The sequence below is a fragment of the Chamaea fasciata genome, unplaced genomic scaffold (assembly GCF_029207755.1).
Source record: "Chamaea fasciata isolate MVZ Bird 193981 ecotype frontalis unplaced genomic scaffold, bChaFas1.0.hap1 SCAF_16, whole genome shotgun sequence".
NCBI lineage: Eukaryota > Metazoa > Chordata > Aves > Passeriformes > Sylviidae > Chamaea > Chamaea fasciata.
In genome coordinates this window covers 14,823,515-14,837,306 of record NW_027094101.1, presented here as the reverse complement: position 1 = coordinate 14,837,306, position 13,792 = coordinate 14,823,515, and the positions used below count along the sequence as shown (strand labels likewise).

General features: G+C 53.2%; 1 protein-coding gene across 1 annotated transcript in view; it reads right to left on the bottom strand.

The window, feature by feature from the left end:
* WDR90 (WD repeat domain 90) overlaps positions 1-13,612 on the bottom strand; it is a 44,916-nt gene extending 31,304 nt beyond the window's left edge. The window contains 18 exon segments of the mRNA XM_066197762.1: positions 140-375; positions 1,538-1,654; positions 2,889-3,016; positions 3,686-3,847; positions 4,263-4,381; positions 5,600-5,657; positions 5,928-6,073; positions 6,606-6,716; positions 7,666-7,734; positions 8,405-8,632; positions 9,692-9,792; positions 9,887-9,954; positions 10,290-10,413; positions 11,615-11,785; positions 12,370-12,487; positions 12,748-12,924; positions 13,012-13,218; positions 13,220-13,612. Coding sequence (XP_066053859.1) covers positions 140-375; positions 1,538-1,654; positions 2,889-3,016; positions 3,686-3,847; positions 4,263-4,381; positions 5,600-5,657; positions 5,928-6,073; positions 6,606-6,716; positions 7,666-7,734; positions 8,405-8,632; positions 9,692-9,792; positions 9,887-9,954; positions 10,290-10,413; positions 11,615-11,785; positions 12,370-12,487; positions 12,748-12,924; positions 13,012-13,218; positions 13,220-13,342 — 2,463 coding nt within the window. The 5' untranslated portion in view covers positions 13,343-13,612.
* Between the last annotated feature and the right edge of the window lie 180 nt (positions 13,613-13,792).

The following is a 13,792-nucleotide window of genomic DNA, read 5'->3' as shown; positions in this document are numbered from 1 at the left end:
CAAAGGGTCTCTTGCCCACAGGACCCCCTCATGTTTCAGGGAGGGCTCCTGAACCACAGGGCTTTGATAACTGGACCAAACAGAGACCAGGGAGCCTCTTAATAAACATGAGACACCACCTACCTCTAGTCTCACCCACCTGCTGCCTGGAGGCCAGGTCCCACACTCGGATGGTGTTGTCCTGGGACACTGTTGCTATCTGCTCCCACTTCCCCTCCACAGAGAACCCCAGCAGAGATTCCTTGTGAGAGCGCATCAGTGTGTTGTAGTCCCGGGCCTGGATGTCCAGGTAGCCCAGATTCCCAGTAGCTGTCGTGGACAGGACTTTGTGGCTGTCTGGGCTGATGCAGACAGAACTCACAGAACCCTCATGCTCTGGGGAAAGACACAGGAGTCAACAAATCCTCTGGGAAAGGAGCAGCTACAGACCCACTGTCATGGGTTTTGTAAAGAGCATATTATTCTATTCCATCTGGGTGGAGCAGAATTGCTTATCTTTGCCCAAATGGGTCAGTGTCACTTATCAGATGGTGGTGTGCTACTTATCTCTCTTCATTGTTTCACTACTTCCATGGGAATGTCTTCTGCTACTGGACCATTAAGAGCTCATCAATGACATTCCACGTTACAGTGCACTGTTGTAAGCTGCTCCACACAGGGAGGAGGAACCAAACCATCTTAACCCTAGATAAAAAGGAGCCACAGTCCCACTAGGTATCCAGTTTTCCACTGGATTCCTGGAGGAAGACCAGACCCATCTCACCATTACTGGACCCTTTCTTCGACAGGACCATCTCTACTCCAACAGAACCACATCTGCCACTCCAGGAGGGCTTACTGTGGACTGCTTCCAACACCCTGACCAACAGGGCGTCAGGTTGTATTTCTGACTCTGTCAGGGTTTTCTAGGATTTCTTGTTTGTTTGTTTGCTTGCTTATTCTTCTGTACCACAACATCTGTATTTTTATATCCCTAGTAAAGAACTGCTCTACCTATTCCCAAAATCTTTGCCTGACAGCCTTTTAATTGCAAATTTATAATAATTTGGAAAAGGGGGGAGGGGCTTACATTTTAAGGGAGACTCCAACCCTCCCTGGCAGACACCTGTCTACCTAAACCAAGAAGCCCACATTGAGGAAAGCAATGCCCACAGGAATGAGCAGCCCACAACCTGAAGGCTGAACGCTTGCAGGTGTGAGTTTAGTGACTGATTAGAGAGAACAGCCTCCACCCTTCCTAACGTCCCTGGGCTCTGCTGTAATGGTGATCGTTTCAAAAACAACCAAAACAATCAAGAAGTGCTCGACAACTCCCCAAATTTTTCATGGACAGATGAGCTGTGGCTAGAAGGGCACAGAAATCAAGATGGGAAGTCTATTCTCTCCCAGGAGATCCTGCCTTTCTCCTATGAGTTACAAGAATAAACATGAATAATTGCCACTGAAGACTTCCAAGCCAGTCAGCCCTGGAGGCAGCACACATAACGCAGCCCACACTGATGAGGAGTGCTGTGGCACCACTCCCACCTCTACTCACCTGCCTCTAACACAGCAGCTGAGAAGTCCAGTGGCCACAGCCTCACGTAGCCATCCTCTGATCCCGTGGCACAGAAGGTCAGGGACATGCTGATACTGTTTATAGCAATCCCAGGGTCTGGAAAGCCAAAAAACCACACCTCCTTACACAGGTGAAACAAGAAAACTCAACCCAAGAGGGGCCCATCCAAGAGCTGAGTCTGGTAGAGTCCATCCACACCCAGCTGGAGCCTGAGGAGGATGTAGGAACCCCACAGTGACTGGCAGAACAGGCTGAAGGGTCTCAGCCAGCCCTTCTCAGGGCTTCAAACTCCTCTTTACCATTGTGAAACTCTTGCTCGGCACAGAAAATTCCCATCCCTGCCATATTTTTGCCTCAAACAGGATCCTATAGCAAAGGATATCCCAGATTAACTGCTTGAGGTACAAACCCTTCCATTGCCAAGTACCCAAAGACTCTCTGCAGAAGGAAGATACAGATCCACAAACTGGGAGGTTTTGATTCATAGAATCATTTAAGGTTGGAAAACCTCACTGAGTCCAACCATTAACCCACCACCAGCCCATGCCCACAAGTGCCCATCCACAGGCTTTTTGAACATTTCCAGGGATAGAATGGGCAGCTTGTTCCAATGCCTTATCACACTTTCAGTCGAGAAATTTTGCCCAATATTCAACCTAAATTCAGGAATAAAGGCCGTAAGTCAGATCCAGCACTGAGACCAGGAGGCACCAAGGACTTTGTTTCATCTCCTCCTTGTTTCATCCCTTTCTTGCCCGTGAAGTGAGAACTGCGTTACAAACCTCTCAAAGGCCACATTATAGATTAATTAGCTCAATTTGCAAAAGGAAACTATGCACCAAGTTTTAAGATATCAGAGCAATCACACTTGAAAGGGAATTCTTCCCGCTGTTCAAGTTAATGGAAGAGCTGAAAGTTGGTCTACTTAATGTAGAGAAACAAAGATTCCCCAAACGCTCTGCACCAGCTGAATAATGAAAAAATCCCCAAATTCATCTTTTTTGTTAATCTTAGTTCTTTTTCCATCTCTCCATTAAGCCTCCCATCAGCAAATGAAGACCTTGTTTCATGTTTCTAAAAGTAGTGTTTCTCTGAAAGTGCAATCAGCATTTAAAATGCTAAAATCTTTCTTAAGAAACGACACTTTGCTGTACTAAGGAAGATTATTTGCAGTCCTTAAGAGGCAAATAGCAATGATCTAATCAACCCCAAAATAATCCTTCAGTAGTAGGTAAAGAGCTGGTTGGTTTGAGCAGACTTCTGACCCCAATGGTGGTGGAGGTGGTCCCTGGTTGTTTTCTCCCCTCTCCCTGCCTGCTCCTGTTCCCACCTGAGCTGCTCCCTGCCTGCTCCTGCCTGTCCCCCTGGGGCTGTGCAGGCAGCAGGCGCCGTGCGCTCCGCACGCAGACGTTCTTGTAGTCCACCTCCAGCACGTGGCCACTCCTGCTGCACACAAAGCTGTAAAAAAAAAAAACAAACAGGAGAGACTTGCTTTTTGTAAAAAACCACCTTGCTTTACCTTGGTTCAACTGGTTTGTGTAAAGCAGTCCTGGCTCACAAGTAATAAAAGAGGCCAACAAGGTGTCCAAGTGTTCCACATGCCTCCAAAGAAGTCAGAGCTCCCTATTTGGTTTCCTGACCCTTTGGAACAGGAATTAGCAAAAGAGCTAAAAGCTTGCTATAAACTCCAGAAAGGAGCCTCCCTCTGCCACAGGCTGGCTGAGCTGACAGCTCTGCCTTTGTGGGACAACAAAGGTCTGGCTTTGATGATTAAAATAAAACAACAAAGTGTGTGTCTGTATGCAAGAGGATGTGTACCAGGCTCCTCCCGCTGACCCAGGAATCCAACAGAGAGCTTCGGGTGGGGAGAGAGTCACTAAATATGGCAGAACAGCAGTGCAGCAAGAGGAAAGACTGTTCTGTGAACAGCCAAATCCTTTTGGGGAGGTGACACGTGCTGAGTGGGGAGAGCCTGTCCCAGCTCCAGAAGGCAGCTGTATTTTGACGGAGAACCCCAGGCAAGCGCCGTGGTCGTGGCAGAAGACAAATGCTCAACAGGGAGAGCTGCAGAGTTCCCTCCTGCTGGGCTGCCCAGGACAGGTGACAGTGACAGGTCCTGTCACTTACAGTGCACGGTTCTCTGGCTCCTGCTCGAGCCCGGGCCCCTCCTCAAAGGCCAGGTCGGTGAAGTCCAGGGAATGGTACTCGCCCAGGTCCACGGGACACGAGCGCAGGGCTCCGCTCCGCACTCGCCACAGCCAGATGTTGTCCCGGCCACACGACACCATCCTGTCCCAGGAGACACGGCCTGAGCACCAGGGCAGGGCTCCCCAGGCCCCTGAGGGAAGGGCAGTGTGTCCCAAGGGCTACTGACAGCAAGGACTGAGAACAGGAATGGCAACCAGATGGCTGCAACACCACAGTTCCCTCCCAGCTGTGCCAGACTTAATGAATGAAAGTGGTTTGGGGCAAAGGGACCTTAAAGCTCATCTTATTCCACTCCCTGCCATGGGCAGTGACACCTTCCACTAGCCCAAGTTGTTCCAAGCCCCATCCAAATCTGGCCTTGGACACTTCCAGGGATCCAGGGGCACCCACAGCTTCTCTGGGCACCCTGTGCCAGGGCCCCCACACCCTCCCAGGGAACAATTTCTCCCCAATATCTAAGAATCAATACTTTCAATTTCTTTTCCCATCCCACTACCTGGTATCATCAAAGAAAGCAATCTTCATGGCCTGGATGTCCGCATCTGTGTGTGCTTTGGCCAGCACAGTCACACCTCCACCACGAGTCACCTGAGCAGTGTTCCACACCACCACCATCTGAACCAAGAAAACACGATGGGAGAGCTGCTCAAAACCTTGGCAGCAGAAGAGCTTTTCATCCAGCAGCTGCTCCAGAGCTGGGCATGAACTACTGGTAACAGAGCTGGAGCAGGGAAATAAAACCCATTGCACAGAGGGTTTAGGACAGTCCAACAGCTTCGCAAAGCTTTGTGGCAATATCCTTGTCTGCAATCCATAATTAGAGGTTCTAAATCCCAGGGCTGCTGGCAACAGGGCTGACTTGGAAAGAAAATCCACAGAGCAGTGGGAACTCTGCCTGCTGGGATATAGGAGCTGTCCCAGGGCGGAGGCAGTGAGAGGCAGCACGTGTCCACTGCTCGGTACAGGTCTGTGTGCCCTCACTGCCCATCACCAGGGGCAAGAGTCAAACCCTCTGCCTAAAGCAAAGGGGCAGATGCCTGCAGAAATTCAGGAGGATGCTCTGCATTCCAGCACAGTGCTGAAACTAAACCCAGCATCACCTCAGAGGTTGGAATGGGCTGAGGCATCACCCTGGGAGAGGTACTCTCCCAGCACCCCCATTCTCCCACCCTGCTTTCACCCCACTGGTCCCACCTCCCCAGCTCCCACATGGATCACAGAACACTGCCACATGCTGGGAAAAAACAGGGAGCACTGTGGTTTTTCCTTCACTTAGTGATGGCATAGCTAATTGCTGATGGTCGTCACTAAAGGATGAACACAGTGGATTAAAAACAGTTCCACTGCCAAAACAAAACCCCCAGTCCCATGGAACAAGTTTATTTTTGACTGCTACATGTGGGATCTGCGTCATCCCCAGCTACAAAGGTGGGCGGCAGCTCCAGTGCCCGGCATCCCTTCCCACAGTGATGCCTGGAGCTGGAAGATGTCACCTCACATCTTGTCCTAAATACTGTTAAATTAAAGATATAATCTCATCACCCTGCCTGGGTCCTAGCTGGGACCACTGCAGGGATAGAACAGCCCCAAAGCACAACCCCAGCAGGTTTCTCTCCAGCTGCTTCCGAAAGGATTCATTCGCTTGCAGCTGAGGAACACCCACAAGCATCAGGCAGAGAGGGAAAGTATTCTCCAGGCAGCTAAGGAGAAAGGGATGTCCCCCAAGAACATGTCTAGGGAAGCTGAGAACAGAGGTTTGCCTGGAAAATAACGACAGAATCTGGGAGAACAGTTCTCTCAGGGAAACCTCCCAGCCCCAGCGTCAGCTCTCACCGTTTTGCTGTGTACGTCCTTCCCGACACCACACAGAACAGCTCCGCTGTGGGAAAAGCTGCAAGAGAGACCTGGTGAAAAACAGCTCCTAGTACCCTGGGCTCATCCTCACAGGGCATAAAAGGGCACAAGCTGTGGGGATGAGGAGACAGCAAGACCTGAGGGATAAGCTCAGCAGAGAGCTGGCAGCATATCCAGGCCAGCTGCCAGCAGGTTCGGTGGCAAGCACAGGCAGCTGTAATTCATCCCTGGCTTATCACGCAGGAATAGCATGGAAAAGCTGCTGTGCTGCACTGCTGAACACACGGCTGCACGCACTGACACCCACCTGAGGGACACGAGGGACTGCAGGTAGGTTTTGAAGAGGCAGAGGCAGGTTCCCATGGGGAAGTCCCAGAGGCGCCCCACGCTGCGGGGCCCGGCCTGTGCCGAGGCCAGCAAGGTGCTGCTCCCGCTGAACGCCAGCACCGACACCTGCAGGAAGTGATGCCTTCAGTTTTAGCTTGCACATTTTCCAGATTCTGTACTGCATTGGGATATAGCTGACCTTCAAATAAAGTGCTAGAAAGTTCTCCTCACAGTGTAGTTAGACAAAACAATCCTTTTCCAGCCCGAGAACCAAGGACACCACTGCAGCTTCAGGCCCAGAAAGTGCAAAAAACTGAATTGAGGAGAGCAGTCTGGGAGGATGGGACTTCATAACCTGAAGCTGTAATTGGGCAATTAACCCCAACATGTAAATGGACCAAAACTTATAAAAGTGTGAAAACTCATGTACCATCATTCATCTTGGGTGTAGCCTCAGCTGGGCTCTTGTACTGCTCTAGGTGTATCCTTTAAAGGCCTTTTAAATAAACAAACCTACTTTACCCCTTTAACACTGTCTAGCCTCTGTTCTAGGTAGCCTCTCAAGGCACCAGAAGCATTGTGAGAGAGGAGCTCATGAGAGCTGGCACGAGGGTGCGAGGACAGGGCTGCCATCAGGGCTTGCAAGGGCTACACTCACCTTTTCTGTGTGGCCAAGGAAGAACCTCTGCTCGCCAGTCTTGAGGAGCAGGGCGACGATGATGGCGTGGCAGGGGTACACCACAGCCGTGCTGTCCTGTGTCCACAGAGCCTGCAGCACCGAGACAGGGGGGACATGGCTCAGAAATGCCACACAGCCCAGGCACAGAGTGCTTCCCCAGCCCTGGAAGTGCTCAAGGCCAGGTTGGATGGGGTGTGGAACAACCTGGGCTAGTGGGAGGTGGCCCTGCCCATGGCAGGGGATGGAATGGGATGGGCTTTGAGGTCCCTTCCCTACTACTGAACAGCAGATCCAAGGAAAACAACATTGCTGGCAGAGCCTTGAACTGACTGAACCAAACCAACCCCTCCTGTACCCTAACACAGACCACAAGCAAGGCCCAGTGTGCCGCAGAAACAATCCAAAGCACAGCCCTTCCTTTCCAGCCTTCAACAAAGCAGCACCAGTTTTAATGTGTTGGAAAGGTGTGAAATTTAGTGAAGGATCTGGAGCACAAGTCTGATGAGAAGCAGCTGGGGGGGCTCAGCATGGACCTTCTGAGTCTCTACAACTCCCTGACAGGAGAGGCCAGCCAGGTGAGGGTCAGGCTCTGCTCCCAGGGAAGAAGGGACAGGACAAGAAAATATGGCCTCAAGTTTTGCCAGGAGAGGTTTAGGTTGGATACTGGAAAAACTTCTTCACAGAAAGGGTGGTCAGTGCCCCACGAGGGCACTGGTGGAGTCACTGTCCCTGGAGGGATTTAAAAGACATGTGGATGTGGCACTTGAGGACACGTGTCAGTGATGGGCCTGGGAAAACCAGTTGGAATTGACGTCCTTAAAGGACTTTTCCATCCTATGATTCTGTCTAATGGGTCCCATAATTTTTCATTCACCATGCTAACAGCAGAGCAGTTGTCACAGATGCTCAGGTCCACCCACTTTGGGATCATTTTCCACATCAAGCAGTTCCACACTCAGCTGCATTTCACACCTCCAAAACATCCGTATCCTGGCCACACAATGACAGATCAACTCCCCAGATCACCCAAGCCACTGACCCATTTGGTGCTGCAGCCTCCAAAGCCAATGATTGTTCTCAGCTTCAGGATGGGATCTGGTACAAGCCCCTGGAAAAGAAAGCCAGAGGGCACCATCATGCTTAGAGCTAGGCTGGGGTCCTCCCTCCATGGGGCAGCCCAGCCCCAGTGCTCAGCTCTCTCTGAAGCACAGAGGCAGCTTTGGGTTTCTCCTGTCAGAGGGAACAACTTCAAAGCACTTAACCTGGCAGAGTCAAAGCTGGCAGCAGGAGGAGCTGGGGTGTCTGAGTTAAGCAGCTCTCCTATCCAGCCGCAGTGATGCCCAGAGATTTGGGGCCACTGTGACAATCCCAGACTGGGACTGGGTTGGAAGGAACCTTAAAGTCCATCTATTTCCACTCCCCTGGCCATGGACAGGGACATCTTCCACTAGCTCAGGTTGCTCCAAGCCCTGTCCAACTTGGCCTTGGACACTTCCAGGGCTGTCCTGTAGGCTGGGGCTCACCTGTGGCATAAGGGCCAGAGCCCTTCCTGTACACACCTGGGCAAACCTGTGGCTTAAGGTCAGCACATTTGAACACAGGGGCCCTCTGTCAAGGCAAGCAGGGTGCTGGTGGGAAAAACTGCTCATCAGAAAAAGGCATCTTTTGGGCTCTGTAAGTTTAACTGAAACTCCAGCATGAGCCTTGTGTTCCCTGCCTCCCTTCATTAGAAATAAACACCTCAAAGCCACCTCGTGACCCTCCACAACTTCACTCACCTCCTCTGAGCCAGGCACAGCTCGGGCTGTCTGTCCCCCCCTCTGGTAAGCATAGACATGGATGCCACCATCACTGGGTGGCAGTGGCTGCCTCGTGTCCTCCGCACTGTGCAGCCTCTGCGTCTCCTCCAGCACGGGCTCTCCAGCAGGCACAGCTCTCGGAGGCCCTGGGACTGCCAGGTGAACCTCAGGGATGCTTTTTGTGATTACAGGACATCGATGTGGGACCTGGGAATGAGGAAAGCCTCAGACAAGAGCTCAGAGTCCAGGGGCCAGAGACAGGGAGACACCCTTGTCTGTCCTGAGACCTCTTCACAGCAACACAAACAAGGAGGAAAAAACGTGGAGGGAGAGCAGCCCTCTGGGTACCTGGCTTGGCCAGGTTGTTAACCAGCTGCTCTCCTTATGTCTGTGCACAGTTCATCTCCTCCAGACAGAAAACCAGAGCCTTGTCCAAATGCTCCTGGAGCTCTGGCAGGTATGGGACCACTGCCCTGGGGAGACTGGTCAGTGCCCAACCACCCTCTAAGGGAAGAACCTTAAATATCCATAAAAACCTCCCCTAACACAGCTGCAGCTGTTCCTGGGTCCTGCCCCTGTCACAAAGAGCAGAGATAGGAGCTGCCCCTTGGGAGGAACTGCAGGCCTGATAAGGTCTGACCTCAGTCTCTTTTTCTCCATCTGACCAAACCAAGTGATTGCTGCACCTCTTACTCTTCCCCTCTAGTCCCTTCACCATCCTCATGGCCATCCTTTGGACACCCTTTAAAAAGAGAGGTTGTGCTCCTCAGTTTCTTCCTCTCCACAGCATGAGGATGGCTTCCCCCAGGTGCTCTCCCAACACCCACCACCATGCTGGTAAGCCAGTCTGGACATCAGCTCCCACATCACCCCCAGTGGGGAAGGGGAAACCAAGATGAGGGCAACTGCCTGCCCCAGCTCCACACACTGCTCTGCTCCCTGAGGGCACTGATCACATTCCTCAGTCTCCAGACCTCACTTCCTTATAAATAATTTGAAGACACACCGATCTGCTGCCTCCACAGAGGCAGGGAAGATGGATGTCTGGAGACTTCAAGGTACTTGGCACATCTCCTGTCTTTGTGCTGCACCACACTGAACCCCAGGCAGTCACTGCAGGGCTGTGGTCACCAGACCATGCCCGGAACAGCTGCCAACGACAACAAGCAACTTCTACATCTTAAATTAAGACAGAGATGCAAGGAAAAGCTCCATAGGAAGCAGGAAGAAAGGAAGGAGCTGCAGCCTCCTCCACAGTGCACTTACAGCTTTGGGACTGGTTCTCTGCTGGACGAGGGACAGGCGGTCACAGACTGCTCTGGAGAGTGTCACCACTGGGCAGCCAGGCTCCTGCAGGGCTTGGTCACCTGGGCAACACAAGGAGCAGGTCAAGCTCTTTCGGAAACCCAGGGCACCCAACTGGGGTGGCACAGCCTCGGCTGCCGTCCCCAGCATTCCCACCTGCCACAGGACTTGGGAAGCTCTTCTGGATGGAGTTGTGCAGCAGCTTAGCCCCCTCACATGGGAACCTGAGCAGAACCAGAGGAAGGCATTATGTCATTGGGACATTGCATTGGCATCTGGCAATATCACCTGGTACCTCAGCCCGGCACAGAGGCCTCTTCGCTGTCTGCTGTAAGATCCCTCCCCCTTTGCCTCATGATCCTCCAAACCCAGGGGTACCAAAGGCAGGTGACACTAACGGTGTCCTTGTTAACAACACCTAAATGCTGGAGGTGGGACCAAAATGCCCACATGAGCCCCAGGCTCACATGGATCTGTCATTCCTTAGGGAATGCCCATTCTGCCCTTCCCAGGAGCTTGGGGAGGTCTGGGAGCTGCAGTGGGGCGGGAGCAGCCGTACCTGATGTAGTCATAGAGGTCATGCCACTTCTTCCCCTTGGGCACAGGGAAGGCCAATTCCCGGGGCATGGGAGCGACCCCGCGGCAGGACAGGTCACCCAGCCGGGCCTCGGCCAGTGTCACACCTGCCAGGACAGGGACACACACACAGTCAGGTCTCCAGGCCCAGGGGGCTGCCTGAAATCACACTCCCTGTGGGATACGGGCACAAACCACTCCCCACCTGAGAAACAAAGATCACAAGCCTGAGGTTTGCAACAAACTCACCTTGCACAGGTGTATTCCTGTAACTCCCAACCTCCAAAGAAGGGCCCAGAGCATAAACCCTTGGATTTCAGTTATAAACCCCCAGGCTCAAGATTAATGTAATTTCTGTTCACTGACTCAGCAGTTTCACGTGATTTCTCTTAAGGCTCATTAAGCATTTTCTTGTCTTATTTCCTCCATGTATTTTAAAACTTAGGAAAGTGAAACAGGAACGGTTTCAGGAAAGATACAATAAGTTTCGGGAATTTCAAAGCAGCCCCTTTAACTTCTTCACTGATGCTTCCCAGCAGGCCAGGCAGTTCAGACAGAATTCCAGCACGAAAAAGGAAAGACAGAAAACAAAGGATTTGACCAAAGTACCTCTGCCACACTGAGCAGGTGGATAAAAAAAGCAGGTTGGAAGATTTTTGACACAAAAAAAGCACAGGCTCTTCCAGCAGATAAAAGCACAAGTCTTGCAGAAGTGGGGCTTGATGATACCTTTCATTTTTACCCCTGAAAAAATTTCTAACCTTAGAAAGGTATTTAACTTTGCTTTTTTCATTCACTTTTACAGCTGGAAAATCAGAGGATACTTTTCTCCAGTTTGGGAGACTGTATTCCATTCCAGATTTCCATCCAGCACCTAAAGGGGCTCCAAGAGAGCTGGGGAAGGATTTTGGACAAGGGCATGGAGGGACAGGATAAGGGGAAATGGCTTCAAACTGCCAGAGGACAGGGTTGGATGGGATATTGGGGAGGAATTGTTCCCTGGGAGGCTGGTGAGGCCCTGGCACAGGCTGCCCAAAGAAGCTGTGGCTGCCCCTGGATCCCTGGAGGTGTCCAAGGCCAGACTAGACAGGGATTTGAGCAGCCTGAGCTAGTGGAAGATGTCCCTGCCTGTGTGGCAACTTAAGATTGTACCAAGTATTTTGCTCTTTCTGTTCACATCACAGAGGACCAGCAGCCCAGTACTCTGCCAGGACTGCAAACTCAGCTTTGAACCCCCACGGGCTCCCCCCAGGCTGGGCTGGAGTCTCAGGAGAAAGCAGGGGCCAATGCAAGCTCTGGGCTCCTCACCTGGCTCAAAGAGCAGGTCGCTGGTGCAGAGGTTTTTCACGAGCAGGTTGGAGCAGAGTTTGACCCCCCTGAGGTGGCTGTACCTGCGGCTCAGGTACAGGGCCAGGATGGAGGGCAGGTCTAGCACCAGGCACGTCCAGCGCACGTCAGCCGGGGCTGCTCCGGGGGCACCTGGGGAGGAGAGGACAGGCAGGAAAAGGGATGGTGGGAAGGAGGCTACAGACATGGACCCCGGACAGGAGATGCAAGGTTCACAGGGCTCAGTATGAAGTATTTACCATGCAAGATTCCCACCAGGCCTGTGCCAAGTGAGAGATGGGAAAACATGTCTTGTAGGCTCAGGGGTGGGGAAGGACAGACAGGCACCCCACCACCTCCATGAGCTCCTGCCTGGCCTGACACTGCACCCCACTGTTTGGGAGAACAGGGATAGGGGACAGCCCAACCAGGAGCTACAGCTCTGATGTGCCTGCAGAGGGGCTCCTGCTCAGGCCCACCACTGTTATCATAAAACCCTGGAATGGTTTGGGTTGGGAGGGACAACCTCAAAACCCATCTCATTCCATCCCCCTGCCATGAGGATATCTTCCACTATCCCAGGTTGCTCCATGTCCCATCCAACCTGGCCTTGGACACTCCCAGGGATGAGGCAGCCTCAGCTTCTCTTCAAATGCATTGAGCTGACTTGAGAACTCAATATACTTTCTAACAATTCGTTTTGGTGGTGGCATGCCAGCCCAGCCCCAGTTCCTCACCCCGCCGGGCCGTGCCCTCACTGGCTGCTCCGCAGACAAAGGGGAACTGGAGCCAGGTGGCCGTGGATTTGAATTCCTTGAAGAGGTTGGAGAAGGAGATGCGAACCACCTGGTTTTCCTGGGAAGAGACACCCACGGAGCTTTAGTCACCCTGGTGGCTTCAGCAGGGAAGTGCTGCAGAGAAGGCATGTGGTCCCGTCCCCTGATCCCTCCATATCCCCTGGCCCCAGCTGAGATGCCACCAGGATGGAAACCATCTCCAGTCTGGGGTGACCCACCAGCAGCAAAGAACAGCCACGACCTGCAGCCTCTCAGTGCCATCCCCAGTCCCTCAATCACCCACAGTGGCAGTTTAAGAGGCCACCCTGTGTCACAGACCTCGGTGGTGACATCCAGGTGCACGAGGAAGTGCTTGTGGGGCAGGGGCCTGAAGAGCAGGTAGAGGTAGCGCCCTGTCAGCCCCAGGGACTGTGTCCCTGCCCGTGGCAGCTGCAGGTAGCTACTGGCTGGGTTGGAGCCTCGGATCCGGTAGATGGTTCCCTTCAGCTTCGTGTCCTTTGGAAACCAGGGAAAGACAGGGGGTGGGTCAGCACTGCCACCCTTGGCCAGTGCCCGCGCCCCCGGTGCCGGTGTCCCCGTTACCGTGAGGGCAGCCACGTCCCCCTCCTTGGCAGAGCGCTTCCACTCCTCCACACGGAAGTGCTTGAAGATGTTCAGGTAGGGACGCTGCCAGGCTGCCAGCACTGGTGTCATTGGGGGGACAGAACCCCAACCTGGACATCTCCCATTTCCCCCTGTAAGCCCCGAGGTCGCCTGCCCCATTAGCACCCCACTGTCTGCATGTCCTGAGTCTCTGCAGCCCCAGTGTCAACCTTGTGATGCAAGCCTGGTGATGTCCCCAATATCTCTTTACACCAATTCCCCCAAGCCCTGGAGACACCCCCAAGCCCAAGTGTCCTGCTGAGAATCTCATTACTCCCCTCCTCCAAGGGCAGTCCAGCCCCAGGAAGGCCCGTGGAACCTCCAAGCCCCGAGCTCCTCCAGTCTCAATGACACCCCCACCACCTCCACACCCCTGACCCTGCAGCCCAGCCCAGCACGGTGACAGACCTGGCAACCCCTCGTCCTGGGTCCTCCCGCCCTGGTGACAGCCCAGTATCGCCACGTTCCAAGCCTCCCCAGCCCTGGTGGCACCCCGTGAACTCCATGTCCAGAGCCCCCATGCCCGGTGATGCCCTTGTATCTCAGTGTGTGCAGCCCCAGATCCAGCGATGCCCCTGTGCCCCGTGACACCCCCGATACCCCCATGCTCTGAATCCCCCATGCCTGGTGACAGTGGCCTGAGCCCCTCAGCCCCAGGTACGACCCTGTCATTCCCATGCTCTGAGCCCGAACTCCGACCAACCCCAGCACGACTGGCATC